An 18,443-nucleotide genomic window follows, 5' to 3' on the forward strand; every position below is an offset into this window, starting at 1 on the left:
ATTTCTTTCATTTGACGATGTTATAAATCGTTCAGAACAGAAGTCTAATCTCCAATGACCAGGGTAAAACATACACAGACGTTACAGACCAGAGGAGGTCATTTGCTACATTTTGCTTGGTTGGTTTTTCTAAGAAATGAATTGCAGATTAAAGGCCGTAAATTTCATACCCTGGCTTCTGTGAAGACATGGCTGACTTCAACACCGTGCTCCACACCCCTACAAGTCTTTGTGTAAAGTATTGCCTCCCGATTCGTGACTTAAATGCGCGTCCACACAGTTTCCATTTGACTCCTGGTTTGTGCTCCCTCGATTGTCTACAAAACCTAAAAATTGTCCAAGGGTTTCAGAAATCAGGTCTACCAAAGACCGTCAAAGGTGTGGAATCTACCTGTAAATGACCGTATGCAACTTGATTGCTTCAAAGCAGCAGGACCTGAAGTTGGTAGACCAGTCCAATTAAGACAGGACCTAACTGACTGATTGAAACCCATCGGGGCCTGAGCTGGAATGAAAACGTGCACTGGCACCAGACCTCCAGGATCTGGACTGGACTGGTGCTGAAGGAGGTCCAATCCCGTGGCAGTCCTGGTCCTGGAGGGCCCTAGTTCCGCTTCTGTTTCTTTTTCCGGCTGAGCCCTGAATGACTTAACCGGACCAGACGGTAGCAAAATTTGGAGCAGTTAACGCTCTGCAGGGCTCTTGATCTCTGCAAGGGTATATATCCAGAAATCCCTGCGGCGCTCCGGACTGTGTGACTCTTTGGGATCTGGGCTGCAGCCCCCCCCCTGCAGTCCTTTTCCAGCTCAGTGTGACCTAGATACTCGGAGGAGAATCGTGCTTCCAGCCCGCGATGCGCACACAGGGCACAGTGTCCCCGTCCTGGTGGACTAATTAAAGCTCTCAGCCGCCGAATTGCTGCACAAACAGTTCGGCTCGGTTTAAAACCATTTCGAGCGTGGAAGCGTCAAACCCGCTTAGGACGAGAAGAAGCCACCTCGTGCACAGCTGTATCTGCACCTTCTCTGACTCGGTTCAAGTCCCGCCATTGATTTGTCGGCCATTTCATTCCAGGAGGGGGACATATGTGATACTGTAGCACACAGTAGGTATGTCCATTACATCCCCCTGCAGCTCAGCGCTGGCAGCCCACTGGAGCTCCGCAGTGTGAGCCTGGTCAGTACCTGGAGGGGAGACTCCTGGGAGAGCTGAGGCTGCTGCTGGAAGAGGTGTGAGTGGGACCAGTAGGGGGCGCTCACCCTGAGGTCTGTGTGGGTCCTGATGCCCCAGTATAGTGGTGGGAACACTCTACTGTTAAAAAGGCTCCATCCTTCAGATGAGACGTAAAACCGAGGTCCTGACTCTCTGTGGTCATTAAAAATCCCAGGGCGTCTCTCAAAAAGAGTAGGGGTGTCACCCCGGTGTCCTGGCCAAATTTCCCCCTGGTCTTTACCCATCATGGCCTCCTAATAACCCCCCTCTCTGAACTGGCTTCATCACTCTGCTCTCCTCCCCACTGAGAGCTGCTGTGTGTGAGCAGACTGGAGCTTCATCCAGGTGGGGGGACACACTGGTGGGGGTGGAGGGGATCCCCCTGACCTGTGAAGAGCTCGGAGTGGAGAGTCCAGAAGAGCGCTATATCAGTGTTAGGATATTATTACAGTCCTCTTCTACCGAAAGCTCACGGTTAACCTTGAAAGATTTTGTGTAGTACAAAACCAGTAGCTGTATTTATGTTCTGGCAGGAGTGAAAGATTCGTGTGCTAATGGATTTCACTGGGAATTATGATGGATTAGTTACCGCAACACTGCCCACTGGCTGCCCGTACTGTGTGCCATCTCTTGATGATGTTTAAGAGTCTGAGGACTCTGATCAATGTGACTTAATGATGCTCAGCGATAAGGCTGGTCTCTTCTTGTACTGACACAAGCTTTGAGCAAATTGCTAAACATCAAAGAACATCTTTACCGTCACTCCTGATTGCATCTGACAGGAGTGTCCGGCCCTGTTCCTGGAGGGGTCAGTATGGACGGCCCTGCTGCAGACACACTGACTGACCCCTCCGGGACCAGGACTGGACAGCCCTGCTGCAGACACACTGACCCCTCCAGGACCAGAACTGGACAGCCCTGCTGCAGACACACTGACCCCTCCAGGACCAGGACTGGACAGCCCTGCTGCAGACACACTGACCCCTCCAGGACCAGGACTGGACAGCCCTGCTGCAGACACACTGACTGACCCCTCCAGGACCGGGACTGGACAGCCCTGCTGCAGACACACTGACTGACCCCTCCAGGACCAGGACTGGACAGCCCTGCTGCAGACACACTGACCCCTCCAGGACCGAGACTGGACAGCCCTGCTGCAGACACACTGACTGCCCCCTCCAGGACCAGGACTGGACAGCCCTGCTGCAGAGACACTGACTGACCCCTCCAGGACCGAGACTGGACAGCCCTGCTGCAGACACACTGACTGCCACCTCCAGGACCAGGACTGGACAGCCCTGCTGCAGACACACTGACTGACCCCTCCAGGACCAGGACTGGACAGCCCTGCTGCAGACACACTGACTGACCCCTCCAGGACCAGGACTGGACAGCCCTGCTGCAGACACACTGACCCCTCCAGGTCCAGGACTGGACAGCCCTGCTGCAGACACACTGACCCCTCCAGGACCAGGACTGGACAAACTTGTCCGCAGAGATCCAAACGAGCAAACGAGTCACGTTAAAAATTCAAACAGGCACCGTTGCTTCCAATATTGACAGGATTTTGCTTGCTTCTATATATAAGCATTTGTATATGTGCCGTTTTTGTGTACAGTATTTTTAGAAGAACTGCAACCTACTGGGGGCAAGTGTGTAGGTTGTGGTTGGTTGCTAAGGCCTAATTGAAGCTGACAGGCGTTCTGCTCCAGGCAGCCGTCTAATTAAAACACTGTGAGCGGCCTGCTTTCTAAATAAGGATCTGGTGTGAACGAGAGGCGTCTGTCTGCGCGATTTTGTGTTTTTCTTGTGGGGGCGTGTAAGTGTGTAATTGTTCGTTCACGTGCCGAGCGCTGCAGGGGGTCGCGTTCCAGGCGGCTGGCGACGCGCGAGGCAGAGAGCGTGCGCGATGGGCTCCTCCTGGCTCGAGGGGGCGGTCGACCCCGCGGTGACCCCGTGCGCCAGCGGACAGTTTGCGCGTCTCGGTCCCTGTCTTTCTATTGAAATAAAATTCCCAACTTGCATTTAAGATGTCTTTTTCTTTTTTTTTTCCTCAGTGTTTGCCTGCTGGCCTTTGCCCGCTTACACGACGACAGCACGGTGTGTCGTATGTGTGTCCCGGGACGTTAGGGGAATACATCTATTCTTAATTCGGATTTTTTTTGTGTTCAGCAAATGTTTTTATTTTACAGGGTCCGGACGCCGTGAAGGTGGCTACTGAAAGGTGATTTTGTTCGTTCCGCGTGGATTACGTGCTGCCTAGCGTGAAGCCGCAGACAACCTAACGCTTCAGTTATAAAATGGATGTTTTTTAACGATTTAATCTCTGCCACAGAGAGACTGACAGTCACATCCATTTAAATAGTTTACACACAACATGATGTCCATAAGCACGTGTTACAGGGCAGAATTCTGTCTGTTCGAGCTTTTCTTTAAAAAAAAACATAACGTTGATAAACAACTATAATTTTATAAACACGCATCTCATCTTTTTTCTGACTGTCGTTCTGCAAGTTATTACAGCACTGAAAAATAAATAATCAGTCTCGAAATAATGCGCTGGACCGGAGTATATTTCTATTTATATGAATGGAAATTTTATATACTGTATATGTATTTTTTAAAAAAAGGCAATCCTTTGCGCTTCCTCCTCATCTCTGCCGGGACTCGAACCCGGAGCCTCTGGATTAGAAGTCCAGCGCGCTATTCCATTGCGCCACAGAGACTGAGCCAACTGGATCCCCGCGAAACACCTCGATACACTGTGATGTATTAGCATCCTTCAGCATCAGGACCACTTTGCCGGGAAACAGGCGCCATTTTGGCTCAAAGCGTGACAGCGCCAAGCGCGGCTGAACTATGCAGGGCCTGGAGCCAACATGGCGGCCGCCAGCCTGCAGTTTCCCGACTGCAACATGGAATGCGCCGTTCCCTAGCGCTGTAGAGCAGGCTGAGATGGGGGTGGGGACTCCTGACAGCAACAAAGGCGATAATTTACCGGGACGTGTTCGGAGCCCGTTAAACACGACGGGCTCTGTCGTATCAGTCGGATATGGCGGAGAAGTCCGTGAGGACGGGTTTCTGAGAGGTACAGACTGTCGGGGTTTAGGGTTTTTTCTCGGTTCGGTTCGTCGTTGTCAGAGCCGCCGTGGCGAGAGATGCGGTTGCCCGGACAACAGCAGAGCCCTTCCAGCGTCTCAGCATCGGAACCGGTACCGTCTCCTCACCGCAGGGAGAGATAAACGGAGTTTTCCGAGGCAGCGCTCAGCTAATTTAGGCATTGATGTGTAAATATTTTGTGTCTGTTTAGGAATTGATTTGATGGTAAAAACAAAGGACTTTCGTTTTTCAGTACGGACGAACGAAATCACGTTTAGGAATTTAAACACGACGTTGCGCTGCCGAATGTAAACTAGGAGTGTTTTTATATGTTTTTTGAGATGTATTATAAAGTCTTTACACGTAGAAAGGATACTTCTAATTTTAGTCAGACACAGGGGCAGACGAGGAACAACTCCAGTTTTACATTCGTGGCTTCCTTAATAGGACAATATATAATAATAACCATAAATATTCCATTTTAGCGTCATATTTCCTTTTTTGTGTGGCTCAATCTGCAATTTTCTCGACATCTCCTTGAACCGGGTTTTCGCGTGTGGTGACGACGTGCTGGTGCTCACCGAGACAGCAGGGCCGGTTGCCGCAGCAACCATCTGAATGAAGTATTCTGCTGCAGGGGATCGCAGCAGCGCCTCCTACCGGGCACGGCACGCAGGCCCTTCCGCTGGGACGGCCGGGGAGCCGCACTCCGGCGTGCCCCAAAGGTCGCTCGCTGTTCCGTTTCCTAACCCTCGCTTCTGATTCCATCTCCGTCCTTGGGGACCTCAGCGAGCTCGTTAGTGGCTTTAATCGGACCGATTTAACTGGCGGTCCTGGGTGCTTGGGCGCTGGTGCTTTGAAGAGACGTGGAAAACCCGGAGAAAGACTGAATCCCCCACCCCCCTCCCCCCTCCAGGACCAGGAATGGACACCCCTGCTCCTCAGATTTGGGGTAATTTCTCCATCCTTCCATTTTCTAGCCCCTTCATCCAATTCAGGGCCACAGGGCGGCCAGTCTATCCTGGCAAGCAACGGGCGCAAGGGGCAGGGTACACTCTGGATGGGACGCCAGTCCAGCACTGGGCAGAGAGGCACAGACACAAACACACTCACACCAGGGTCAGTTTTTTTTTTTCCCCCAGTAGCTAATTAACCTGCCAGCGTGTCTCTGGACTGTGGGAGGAAACCGGAGCACCAGGAGCAAACCCATGAGAACACGGAGAGAACAGTGCTCAGTGCTGCAGTGCCACTCACAAGCTATTTATGACCGAACAGTGTGGTGCTCTGGTTTGTTGAATGAGGCAACTTTAAAGATCATTAGGTACCAAACTCCATAAAGGACGAGAGCTTCGTCAACGGAAGCAGATTCATTTCCGTATCGATCAGTTACGTGCCGGAGTGCCCAATTGCGAGGATGCAGGTGACCAGATTGGGCCTCTGTAGGAGCTGTAGACGCGTTTTCGTCCCGGGGAGTCAAACTCTGCTCCCAGTGGGGCTGCAGCTGAGGTGGCAGGCCTGGTCCAGGAGGGGGCGCTGTGCCTGCAGGATTCAAGGCACCGGCCAGCTGGCCAGCCGTGCTCCGATTTTCTGTTCCTCCTGAGCTCTCGCGTCATTGCATTGAGAATTTCATTAGCTGCAGGAGTGTGAGGTTTTTAAGACGCGAATGAATGTCGTGTGGAAAAAATCCTGTGGGTATCTCATTCACGAACTCCAGCCATTAGGCTCCTTGTTTAATGGACTCCTCAGGTTGGACCAACAACCCTCCCAGAACTCAATCTGATCCCCCTTGCTCTTCTCAGTTCAAGGGGTTCCCCAGTCCTGGACCTGTACAACCCCCACCACCATGCACACCAGCTGATGTCCGTCATACCATAGGTATCACATATCATATATCATATATCATATGTCTCTGATACATATATCACATATACTTTATGTCACAATATTAATGTCTTAATTTAACTAACCGCAGTTGCGAAATCCAGTTCCACTGCCACCACACAGCCGTTTGAGAAAGAAAACAACTGCCTCTTGACATGCTGCTCCACAATGAGAAAAGGCCACACAATTTGGAACGCTAATCAGGCAGCTGTTGTTTTAACGTTTCACGGCCGGCATGTAAAACAAACGAGACTGTGGCCCAGTCGGGGGTCCTGATGCCCCAGTATAGTGACGGGGACACTCTACTGTAAAAAAAAGGCGCCGTCCCTCGGATGAGATGTAAAACCGAGTTCCTGACTCTCTGTGGTCATTAAAAATCCCAGGGCGTCTCTCGAAAAGAGTAGGGGTGTCACCCCGGTGTCCTGGCCAAATTTCCCCCTGGTCTTTACCCATCATGGCCTCCTAATAACCCCCTCTCTGAACTGGCTCCATCACTCTGCTCTCCTTCCCACTGAGAGCTGCTGTGTGTGAGCAGACTGGAGCTTCACCCAGGTGGGGGGACACACTGGTGGGGGTGGAGGGGATCCCCCTGACCTGTGAAGAGCTCCGGAGAGTCCAGAAGGGCGCTATAGAAGTGTAAAGGAAGGATTATTGTGTAACATTTATGATATATTAATACATATATACTATATATTATTAATATTTACATCATAATATAATAAACACAATATATAAACAATAACATAATAATGAATATTATTAAATATATTAATACTTTTGCACATTCTGGGAACAGGATCCAGCAGGTTCTCCAGGAGGTGCGACCCTGCGGATCACTACCCGTGATGCGATCGGACAGGACCTGCCTGCTGGATCCCACGCCGGTGGTGATCAGATTCCGACCCGGCCGCGGGGGGAGGGGGAACGGACGACCAGAAGCAGAAGCAGCAGCTAGACGGACGTGTATCCGTAGACAACGCTCTCCATGGCGGCGGGAGCACAATCGCTCTGCACGTGGGAGACGTATCGTTATCCCTCTCACTGGCCATCGGACCAGACTCCAGTCCAGCTGTTCCCAGCGCTGCTCTTGGACGGACACACACACACACACACCTACACACCTGCTGGGGTTTATTCCATCTGAGCCCCCAGTAATAATACACCGCAGAGCTGGCTGAACTTGAAAATATTTTATGCCGGAGGTGCTTGTAGGGGAACTGTGGTCCCAATGCATCGTGGCTGTGTAGCTCAGGATCTGTGCCTGTGGCTGGGAGGTTGCTGGTTCAAATCCAGCAGCTGGCAGAGGAATCCTACTCTGTTGGGCCCCTGAGCAAGGCCCTCAACCCCCAACTGCTCCAGGGGTGCTGTATAAATGGCTGACCCTGCACACAGACCCCTAGCTTCTCTCCCTGTCTGTGTGTCTCATGGAGAGTGAGCTGGGGTATGTGAAAAGACAAATTCCTAATACAAGAAATTGTATATGGCCAATAAAGTGATCTTATCTGATCTTTTCTCAGACTGGTTACTAAAGCTCGGTAACAGAATAAATTCAGCAACAGCATTTAAACATTTTACAGATTTGGAATTAATGGTGGGCTTTGTGAAAGCACTGAAAGTCGTCATGTTGTCGCAAACTTGCATTCGAGTTTCCACAAATTGTGACGTGAAGCAGCCCTTCCTGCTCACTAGTCCCTGTGCTGTGATGTACGAGCGGATAAGTACAGGCAGAGTTCACAAGTAGTATTTGTCGGTAAACCTGTCTTGAAGTCAAGAGCACTATTTCTATGGGGTTAAAAGAGACTTCTTCACAAGCCTGCTCGTTTGGAGAGTCACAGGGCTGCTACACCTTACCGGAGTTTTTGTGGCCCTGTTCTGAATCGCAGCACATGGCACCATTCAGGTCTGGAAACTTCTTCTATGTTGTGATGCAAGTGGGAGGTTTTAAAAGTCACTGTGAACGTCCGAGTTTCACTGTGGTTTGAAATGCGCTGTTCAATGCCGATTCTTTCTAACCCCAAAATATAAAAATAGCTTTGCAGGTAGCTTAAAATCTCCAGCATCTTGAGTAAGAAAAGAAGGAAAAAATATATCCCCAAAGGTCTGATCTAACTTGGTGGCTTAATTAAGGATTAAGTCTGGAGTTCAGCCTCACTGACTCCAGCAGGCGTGTGGTGGAACCTCAGGTCTGAAAGACTAATGAAGCCAGTTTTCAGTGCTTGCGGTTTTGTCCAAGGACAGACTATTTTCACAAACAAACACGAGGCAATCCATCCATCTTCTAACTGCTCCCTCCAATTCAGAATCCAGGGGGAGTTGGGGCCTATCTTGGCAAACAACGGGGACAGGGCAGGGTAGGGTAGGCCCGGGACAGGACCAGTCACCTTCGCAGGACTGACACACAAGACAGGCACATTCACACCAGCTTTCCCACACCAGAGTGCCTCTGGACCGTGGGAGAAAACCAGAGCACCCAGAAGAAACCCACATGGACACAATGAGAACATGCAAACTCCACACAGATGGCAATCGAACCTGGTCATTCAGGATGACTGGAAGAGCCAGTCGAAAATCCGGCTCAGGCGACCCAGTGGTTCAGTGGCGGTCTCGTTTAAGTCAAGATCTCAGCCACAAGTGCGTTTGGGGAACCCCTTACACTGCACCCCTATGCACTGGGGGTCTCCAGCCCAGCTCCCGTAGAGCCCCCGGCCAACAGGTGTGCACATGGGTCCCCCTAAGCCAGGACTGGAAACTCCTGCACTACAGCAGAGCAGGAGTTTCCTGCTCAGAGCATAAAGGCACCTACTTCCAGATTCAGAGACAATTTCTTCCTGCAAGATGTCAGATTGATTAACTCTACCTGCAGCACCGACTCACTGATATTTTTAGGTGCACACTGCTTGTGCTGTCTTGTATTTAAGTTGTGTTATTTAACTTTGTTGTTGGTGCTGCTGCTGCTCTGTGTTTATGTTTTAGCATTTCCTTAATGTCTTTGTACCGGATCATACATGCAGATAAGCATGTCATCGCACCCCTGTGTATGAGAAACGAACTGAACTGGACAGAACAATGATCTACTGAAAGCTCACAATTATTCTTGATCTAGATCTCAATTTCATAGTGGTGTTGTGACCACATGAACCAATCAAATCTGTAAATCTGGCACAAGTCTGGTCCTGAAAGATCCTGTCACATGTATTCCTATTGTTCCCATTACATTCCCATTACTCACCTGTTATTCCCATTACTCACCTCTTATTCCCATTACTGACTCACTCGTTATTCCCATTACTCACCACACACCTGCCTTTAAGCCCCTCCCCTCTCAGCCAAACGTAACAAACAGCCATCAGACACGCAAAGGAACTGATCTAAAACAGATCAAACCTTCATCAATCATCTGAACCGAGACAACAACTTTAAAAAAAGCCCCATACAAATCAGTGTACATGGACGACACTGTGTTTATATATATTTATTTATTAACACTTGAAGTGCGGAAGTGCTCTTACAAAGAAAGCGAAACGAAACTGGGTTCTGGGCTCAAGCGAAACGAAGTCCAGGCGGGAGTCTTGCGGGAACGGACGCCGTTCCCGAATCGGCCTCGCTGGCGCCACCTACAGGGCGGCGAGGGCGAACGAGGACAGGAGGGACAGCAGGATCACAGCGTAGCCGGAACGGTAGACTTCGGGGATCCGGAAGCCCTTTCCTATATCCCACATCTGAAGAGAATGGACCAAGGGGTTTGAAGACACTGAGGGAATCTGCTCTAACTCGGAGATCCCCCAACCCTGGACCCATTTCACTCATTAATCCCATTACTCACCTGTTATTCCCATTCCTCACTCATTATTCCTATTACTCACCTGTTATTCTCATTACTCACCACATGCCAGCCTTTCAACATGCAGTCCCTCCCCTCCCAGCCAAACATAACAAACAGCCATCAGAAAAGTAAAGGCACGGATTTAAAACAGATCACTTATTAGCCTCATTCCTCAACCATTACACACCTGTAATCCCCATTATTCACCACACAGCTGCCTTTAAACGCACAGCCCCACCCCTTAAAGGTCACCTGTTTTTAGAGACTGGCCACACCTGTAGGCTACTGATGAATCAAGCAAGAGATCTGTTCAATGGAGAGAACTGAGGACCTCAAGGGCTGAAAGGGATCACTGAATCACTTCATTTAACAAATCACCCATCTAACTGATCAAAATGGAATTATTGGTGATTGGTTATTTAAAGGGCTGGAGTTCTGGAGCTGGATATAGCTGGAGCTATACCAGGGAGAGAAGACCTCTGCACCAGCTTAATCCCTGGATAATGCATATTTGTGAATAAATCACCAGCAAGCAGCACTGACCCGGAAAAGTCTGAACCTGAAAGCTCCCACAGCTGGAAGCTGCTCAGAAACTTAAAACCAGAGCTGTGCAGTCCTGGTCCAGCAGGGGGCACTGTGTCAGCAGGGTAACTAGGTCTATAAAGCAAGCTGGGGAGCAGCTGTTAAACTGGTCCAGTTAAGCCAGTTGGTTGTGCCTGTCAACGAAAAAACGAAACAAAACAAAACAGCACGGGCTCTCCAGAACCTGAGCTGGACACCCCTGATGTAAACCAATTAAGCCATTAATGAATCTTATTAAGACCTCATCAGTGCAAACAGCAGGAAATTAAACCTGCAGTGTTTGTGGCACCATTCTCAACACTCCCATGTAGTGTGGAATGAGCACACACTCTTCATTTGCTCTCATCGATACTTAAGTAGCCAAACGAATAATCATTACTTCATCCTCGGCTTTTGTGGAGTCAATATCGAAAGCGTACTTGCATTCCTTAATGGTGTTATTTACCCGAAGCTGGGGAGGAGGTTGACTGTAACTTCCACTCCCCTGTTTATAAATACTGCTCAGCAGCCCAGAACTCTGCAAGGATCTTTTTTAGCTTCCCCTCTTCACCCTCACATCTGTCTCCCTCGCTCATTCCTCGTGAGTGAAATGATCATGACAGCGGTGATCTCCGACCAGAACTGTCATTTCCTCAGCCATCGGAGTTAAAGCCAAATTAGGAAGTGAGCTACTACTTTATATTTGTCAGCTCTATTCATCTGTGTGAGAATTTGACCAAACTGCTGAACTACAACGTGGCCCGGCGTCGAAATCAAGAATAAGATTCCAAGATTCTCGGCTGCTATTTCCTGTCTCCTGTCACACCGCTGCGTTTTCGTGATCAAGGCCGAAGCAGCTGCTCAGTCTCGTTCTGCTCATCACTGGTTTCAGCTTTTACTCCCTGGCAGGCATTATTAATCGATTAAAGTGAACTGCGATGTGAAACATGACCAGAACAGTGCCAAATAAAATCTCATCCTTTGAATGGTTGGCTGCGTACAACATTGAGGCCAATTCCCGATCTCCTGCGGTTGATAACGTCTCTGTTGCCCCCACATGGACTCTCCCGCTCAACATGGTCTGACGCAACCGCAGTCAAGCATCAGGTCCCGGTCTTTGGGGACTCACCAGGTGGCGGATGCCGTTGAACGTGTGATAGGCGACGGGGAATGCCAGGGTGAACTTGGCGGAGTAAATAAGTGCCGGTCCCAAGGACAGCGAGCGAACCACTTCCAGGTTAGAGGCGAAGTCTCCTGGCAAGACCAGCGCGGAGAGGGCAAACAGAGAGATGCCTGGGAAGGGAAGGGGAAGCTCCTGATGAGAACCAATCTTTCTACAATAATGTGAATTTCTGACTCTCTTTTCCCTTATCCCTGCCCTGTTCCCCGTCCAAGATAAGATCAAATCACTTTATTGGCCCTATACAATCTCTTGCATTAGGAATTTGTGTTTTTGCAGACCCCAGCTTGCTCTCCATGAGACACACAGACAGGGAGAGAAGCTGGGGGTCAGAGCGCAGGGTCAAGCATTGTACGGCACCCCTGGAGCAGCTGGGGTTAAGGGCCTTGCTCAGGGGCCCAACGGAGTAGGATTCCTCTGCCGGCTGCAGGATAAGAACCGGCAACCTTCCAGCCACAGGCACAGATCCTGAGCCACAGAGTCACCGCACCGAGTCCATCTCGTGAGAAATCAAAAGAAGATCACAGGTTGTGCTCAAAAGATTCCTCCCATTATGTTCTATGGGTAGAACATAATGCAGACAGCACCCCAAGAAATGAGCCCAGGGCCCCAGCAATGCTCACCACTGCGCCACTGTGCCTCCCGTCACCACGGTTTCGGGACTCTTTTTGCAAGACTGCAACGTTAGACGGAGAGAAGCCAGCGGACAGGCCGTACCTGAGCTCAGGGCGACCCCGGTCCCTCGATGGGAGATCGACATCATCATCGGAATGGACCAGCTGCAACGGGGCGGAACAAAGAGGGCCACTGCTGAGAACAATCCGACCATTCCCGCCCACCCCTTCCTCCTGTCCCAGTGGGAGAAGTGACGGATTTTGGCCAGGCATCCCTGCGGCCACACAGCCCCTCGCGCAGGACTGACCCACAAGAACCGACGCGCTCCGGTCACCAAGCAGCCGGCTCGCAGGAACGCTACTACCGCGCAAGGAGGACGGGATTTTGCTTCGCCGATGCCGATTTTAACACCTCTTTCGTGTCCACCCTGGAGGGGTCAGTCAGTGTGTCTGCAGCAGGGCTGTCCAGTCCTGGTCCCGGAGGGGTCAGTCAGTGTGTCTGCAGCAGGGCTGTCCAGTCCTGGTCCTGAAGGGGTCAGTCGGTGTGTCTGCAGCAGGGCTGTCCAGTCCTGGGGTGCAAGGAATCGATGGGGGGTGGGGGTGTGGCGATGGCCTACCTGTAGATGCTGATGTGGGGCGACAGGGGTCGCTTCAGACGGGCGTTCTTGTCCCAGAACTTGCTCATATCCTCCTTGGTGCTGGTGCCCATGGGGACGGCACTGGGATGGCAGAAGAAACGCAGGGAAAAAAAACAATACGCAATAAGCCGTTGTTACAGCTCCTACAGATTCGATCTTTTCCCTGCTGCCCCCCCTCCCCCGTCATCACCCATCACCTGCCTCCGCGCCGCCCTCGATCAGAGACGGCTCACGGGAGAAACCCGACCTCCTGGGAATCGCAAGGCAGCTCTATCTCTCCATGGAGGCCGAACTAGAAGAACCGAGGAATCCATCGGCACGCAAGGCGTGCTGTTGGAACGGAACGGCGGCCGACAGTGTAACACAGCCCCGCGTTCCCACTGCCGGTTCGGAACAGGGCGGGTCTTTCGGCGTCCGTGTCACCGGAGCCACAGGGCGCGTGCGTCTGAGACACGCGCTCTCCTAGCGGTCGTCTGCGTGTCGTTAAAGGGGAACCGCGGTGCTGTGTGTGTGTTTCGGGGTGGGGGAGAATCCGCAATGCAGAGCGCATTTCTAACCACAGCGAAAGTCAAACGGACACCGTGACTTGTAAAACCTCCCCTTCGCAGCACAGAATAGACTCAATTCCCGGGTACGAGCAGCGCCATGTTCTGGGACTCAGAACGAGACAAACAAACTTCCCGTGAGGGGAAGCAGCCCTATCACACCGTAAACAAGCGGGCTTGTGAACACACCTCTTTAAATCCAGCAGAGATATGACTCCGATTTCGAGAGGGTTCTGCCGGGAGATAACGCTTTTACTCGTTACCTCGGCCTGCAGCTCACGTTGGAGACTCTCTGCAGTGAAACGCCTGCGGGTCGGGCAGCACCGAATCGCTCGTCCATCGCGGTGACTAGTGAGCAGGAAGGGCCGCTGCATGTCACAGTTTGGCGACGTGTTGTAGCCCTGTGGCACTGTAATCAAACGGGCTTGTGAACACATCTCTTTTAATCCAACAGAAATATCGCTCTCGACTTCGAGGCGGTTTTGCCGACAAATACACCTTACTTGTTAACTCAGCCTGCAGACCATGTTGGAAACTTCCTGTGGTGCGATATCTGCTGCACAGCCTGGACTTAGTTGCTCATACATCACGTTACAATAGTGATCACGGTGACTAGTGAGCTGGAAGGGCTGCTTCACGTCACGATTTGTGGGAACTCTCGCTCTCGCCTGTGGTGAGGCCAGGGGTCTGCAGCAACATAGCGACTCGCAGTACTTTCACAAAGTTCACGATTTAGCGCTTCATTCGCAAATTATTTACATTTTTGGCATACCGTGGATAAATTCATTGTGTCACGGACATTTAATGCCCGGTCTGAGAAACTGGGACCGCAGTTCCTCTTTAATTCAAGGAGAGCCGCAGGACAATGTCAAAGAGCTGCGTGCAGTGCAGCCCACACGGGGATTGTGGGAAGGGAAGCAGGACTGTAGATGACGGTCCCCTTCGCCTCTCGCCGTCTCCCTGCAGGAGGGGAGCCGAGACCTTCTGCTCTGACAAGACTGGCGCCGCTCACATGCTGCGGGCCGACACGCGTGCCCCTCGCCGGACTGCGGGACCGCCACGCCGAAGCTGGGCCAACTCTGCGGAGCAGATGGCCGACTGACCCAGATTCGTGAGCAGGGGATGGTGGGGGGAGGGGGCGACAGCTGCCTTGCCCCTATCTGCCAACCTACGAGAGAGGTTCCCGGACTTGCCGAACGCCGCTGTGTGATGGGCAGGCCGGTGTCTGTTTGGGGGGAAGGGGAGTTGGGGAGAGGGGACGAACTCATCCCCAGCTGAACCCCGGAGGCCCGGCAGCAGGTTGCTGGAACCTGAAGATTGTTTCATGTAAGAACACGGGTGTGCGTGCGACTGGGAGTACATCAGCTCTCGACACCTTCTCTCCGCCAAGATCTCACTCCCCAAAACAACGTGCAAAAATCCTTCCAATGGCTTGGTTTAGCAACGGACGTTTACACCCACTTAGCAAGTGGACCCACCAGGCCAACAGAACAATTCAAAGTCTTGATCCGATCAAGACCAAGTTAGACCAAGTGCTGTCCAGTCCTGGTCCCGGAGGGATCAGTCAGTGCGTCTGCAGCAGGGCTGTCCAGTCCTGGTCCTGGAGGGGTCGGTGTGTCTGCAGCAGGGCTGTCCAGTCCTGGTCCCAGAGGGGTCAGTCAGTGTGTCTGCAGCAGGGCTGTCCAGTCCTGGTCCTGGAGGGGTCAGTCAGTGTGTCTGCAGCAGGGCTGTCCAGTCCTGGTCCTGGAGGGGTCAGTCAGTGTGTCTGCAGCAGGGCTGTCCAGTCCTGGTCCTGGAGGGGTCAGTCAGTGTGTCTGCAGCAGGGCTGTCCAGTCCTGGTCCTGGAGGGGTCAGTCAGTGTGTCTGCAGCAGGGCTGTCCAGTCCTGGTCCCGGAGGGGTCAGTGTGTCTGCAGCAGGGCTGTCCAGTCCTGGTCCTGGCCGTTCAGCATGTCTGCAGGTCAAGGTATCTTTAAAGCAGTTGGAGACGGAGCAGCTGGGACTGGCTGTTTAATTGGTCCTGATTTAGCTCGTTAAGAACCGAGCAGGAGTGGAAACTAGCAGACGCCCGCTGACCCCTCCAGGACCAGGACCGGACAGGCCTGGGTAAGACAGCGGCCAGGCACTTGGAGAGCATGCCGGAGATCAACAGGGCGCTTACTGTCTGTACACCACACACGCCTGTGTCCTGGAGAGCACTGCCGGACGGAGCATCGACCTGCAAGAGAAGGGAAACACGAGAAACTTGCTGGAGATGCAGTGTGGCTCCAAGACGACAGCGAGAGGAAGCCTTTCAACATCCCCCACTGTAACGATCTGAGACTGGGACACTGAATTACTGCAACAGCATTCAGAAGCTACATCCCCCTGCAGCTCCCAGCTTGCAGCCCCACTGGAGCCCAGCAGTGTGAGTCTGGTCAGCACCTGGATGAGAGACTCCTGGGAGAGCTGAGGCTGCTGCTGGAAGAGGTGTTAATGGGGCCAGTAGGGGGCGCTCACCCTGCGGACTGTGGGGGTCCTAATGCCCCAGTATAGTGACGGGGACACTAGACTGTAAAATAGGCACCGTCCTTTGGATGACACATAAAACCAAGACACCAGGGTAACACCCCGACTCTTTTTGAGAGACGCCCTGCAATTTTTAATGACCACAGAGAGTCAGGACCTCAGTTTTACGTCTCATCCAAAGCACGGCGCTTTTATTTACAGTAGAGTGTCCCTGTCACTATACTAAACTATACACTCACACCTCTCCCAGCTGCAGCCTCAGCTCTCCCAGGAGTCTCCCCTCCAGGTACTGGCCAGGCTCCCACTGCGGAGCTCCAGTGGGGCTGCCAGTGCTGAGCTGCAGGGGGATGTAGCTGCTAAATCCTTGAGAGAGACCTTCAAGCAGGGAGCTGCGTCAGCAGGCGTAGGCTGCAAAGGAACAAGTGAAGGTTTATTCCGCGCTGAAAAGAAAAGCAAATCAGGCACCTGAAGAAAGCTCCACAGCTGAAACATCGTGTCTCTTTTCTTTTCAGCGTGGAATAAACCTTCACTTGTTCCTTGAGAGAGGTCGCCTCTCCTTGACATTAACATACAACGGAGGCTTGCTTGCTGTGGCTACAGTTGTACGCCTGGAAGAGTCGGGATCACACGGGAGAACTATGGGGAAGGGGTTTAACTGGGACCGGCAGAGGACAGCCCATCCCCCCCTCAACAGGACACGCTAGTTTTGGGGGTACTCCGCAGTTAAGGAGAATCTTACACAGGCGCAGGGAACCGATCTGGGGGGTTCATTTCATTGCTCTGCCGGGAACTGCATTTTGCGCCAGGAGAGAGCCCAGCCACTGGGCCAGTCGGAGTGAAGTCCCTCAGTTCAAGGGGACATCAGGGGCGTCTCGCCCGGGGGTTGAACCCGTGCCCCTCCGGTCCAGGGCCGTAATCGCTCCTCCGCGCTGGTGTCCGGAGAGCGACTCATGACCGGTAAAGTTCACCAGACACTACGACTGCTGTAATCTGTGCATCATCTGAGGGCTGTTCATCTCCGCTGCTTTCGCCACGTTTCTAAGGAACTAGCAATCAGAGCGGCTCTTTGTGTTTCACAACTTCACCAAAGATATATATTTAAAAAAATGTCATAGAGTGAAGACGCATTCATTCTTTCTACAAGACGACTGGTTCATGAGTGACTAAATCAAACAGTTGTGCTTACTAACTAAAAAGCGACACGATCACCGGTGTTGCGAACAGCAAAGCAAAGCGCCTGGGAGAGGTTTCAGAGCACAGGGAGGCCGAAACGCTCGCCGGCTTTTGCGCAGCTCGCCCAGCAAACACACACACGCAGATTAAAAACCGCCGAGAAACAAACCGGGTTATGCCACTGACCTTAACAGCAGCGCCATCTTGGCGAGTCTGGAAAACAGGACGTTGCGTCACATTCTCTTCCTGTTGAAGTCCCGTCAACCCGAGCTAATGCCGGGAACATTTCTCAAAAATGTAAATTGATTTGTAACCCTTATGTGCGAGTTTCTCATAAAATATAAGCAAATTTTAAAATAAAATACGAATGTTTTTTTTCTAAATTACTGTAGCGCAACGGACGCCATCTTTGTCAGGGATGTTTTTCTCCACCCCCACCTCCGCTGTACTGTACTGTACGGCACGGCACTTCGTATCTCGCCGCTCCGTTTCTGCCAGGCAACAAAAGGCACTAGTTCTCTGCGGGGCCGGGCCCTCTTGACAATCCCCCATTGAGCGCAGCACTCGCACTCTGAAACGCGCTGTTTTGCGGAATGTGTCGGGGGCCCTGTGTTATCTGATCGCCGCCGAACAATGGCGCTCCACATGTGTCTCGCATAGCGCCGCCGACCCACACGGCCAGCTGCCCAGCTGACCGGGGGGCCTGTGTCCCACCCCCCCGTGGTATTTCGCCACTCGTGTTTACCAGCTCTTGGCCAGCGCGCCGGGGCGGACAGGACAGTACAGTCCAGTCCAGGGCACGGTGTGTGTATGTGTGTGTGAGAGAGAGGGGTCCGACAGAGGAGAGATTCGGCGCACGAACAAACGGCGCCTGTGTCGGGCTGAGCGCATCCAATGCACTGAGTGTCTTGTATCGGGGAAGGGGGTACCCAGAAAGATGTGACTGAGAGACCCTACATTTTGGCCTGTTATCCCCGGACTGCGCAGTGGACTCGCAACCCACCACAGATCAGCAGGCACTTTCTCTAAATCTATCTGGAAACGCACTGCTCTGTCTGAGCCATTTGGCTCCGACATGCTGGAAAGCTGAAAACAATTCCCGTTGGGGAAAAAAAGGTCAATGAGGGGTAAAGATCTGTACACCACAGTTCATCCCTAATAATAATAATAATAATAATAATAATAATAATAATAAAGCAAAGTATAAAAAA

At 51.9% G+C, this 18,443-nt stretch overlaps 1 protein-coding gene, 2 long non-coding RNA genes and 1 other non-coding gene across 4 annotated transcripts; 1 reads left to right on the forward strand and 3 right to left on the reverse strand.

Annotated features, from left to right (window-relative positions):
• Positions 1 to 3,864: 3,864 nt before the first annotated feature.
• trnar-ucu (transfer RNA arginine (anticodon UCU)) lies at positions 3,865 to 3,938 on the reverse strand. Its single transcript has one exon. It is a non-coding gene; the product is annotated as a tRNA-Arg (tRNA).
• On the forward strand, positions 3,869 to 9,427 carry LOC148659744 (uncharacterized). The gene is made up of 2 exons (XR_015939310.1): positions 3,869 to 4,300; positions 6,989 to 9,427. It is a non-coding gene; the product is annotated as an uncharacterized LOC148659744 (long non-coding RNA).
• Positions 9,428 to 9,651: 224 nt separating this feature from the next.
• sdhc (succinate dehydrogenase complex, subunit C, integral membrane protein) lies at positions 9,652 to 17,844 on the reverse strand. Its single transcript, XM_088633883.1, has 6 exons — positions 17,419 to 17,844; positions 15,713 to 15,769; positions 12,988 to 13,089; positions 12,474 to 12,535; positions 11,706 to 11,869; positions 9,652 to 9,911 (listed from the first exon to the last, which is right to left on the reverse strand). Exons 1-6 carry the CDS (start codon positions 17,433 to 17,435, stop codon positions 9,807 to 9,809), a joined length of 507 nt encoding a protein of 168 aa, XP_088490009.1. The 5' UTR covers positions 17,436 to 17,844; the 3' UTR covers positions 9,652 to 9,806.
• Positions 16,517 to 17,412, reverse strand: LOC148659746 (uncharacterized). The gene is made up of 2 exons (XR_015939311.1): positions 16,757 to 17,412; positions 16,517 to 16,647 (listed from the first exon to the last, which is right to left on the reverse strand). It is a non-coding gene; the product is annotated as an uncharacterized LOC148659746 (long non-coding RNA).
• Positions 17,845 to 18,443: the final 599 nt, after the last annotated feature.

The sequence above is a fragment of the Lepisosteus platostomus genome, chromosome 6 (genome assembly GCF_059453375.1).
Source record: "Lepisosteus platostomus isolate fLepPlt1 chromosome 6, fLepPlt1.hap1, whole genome shotgun sequence".
Taxonomy (NCBI): Eukaryota; Metazoa; Chordata; class Actinopteri; order Semionotiformes; family Lepisosteidae; genus Lepisosteus; species Lepisosteus platostomus.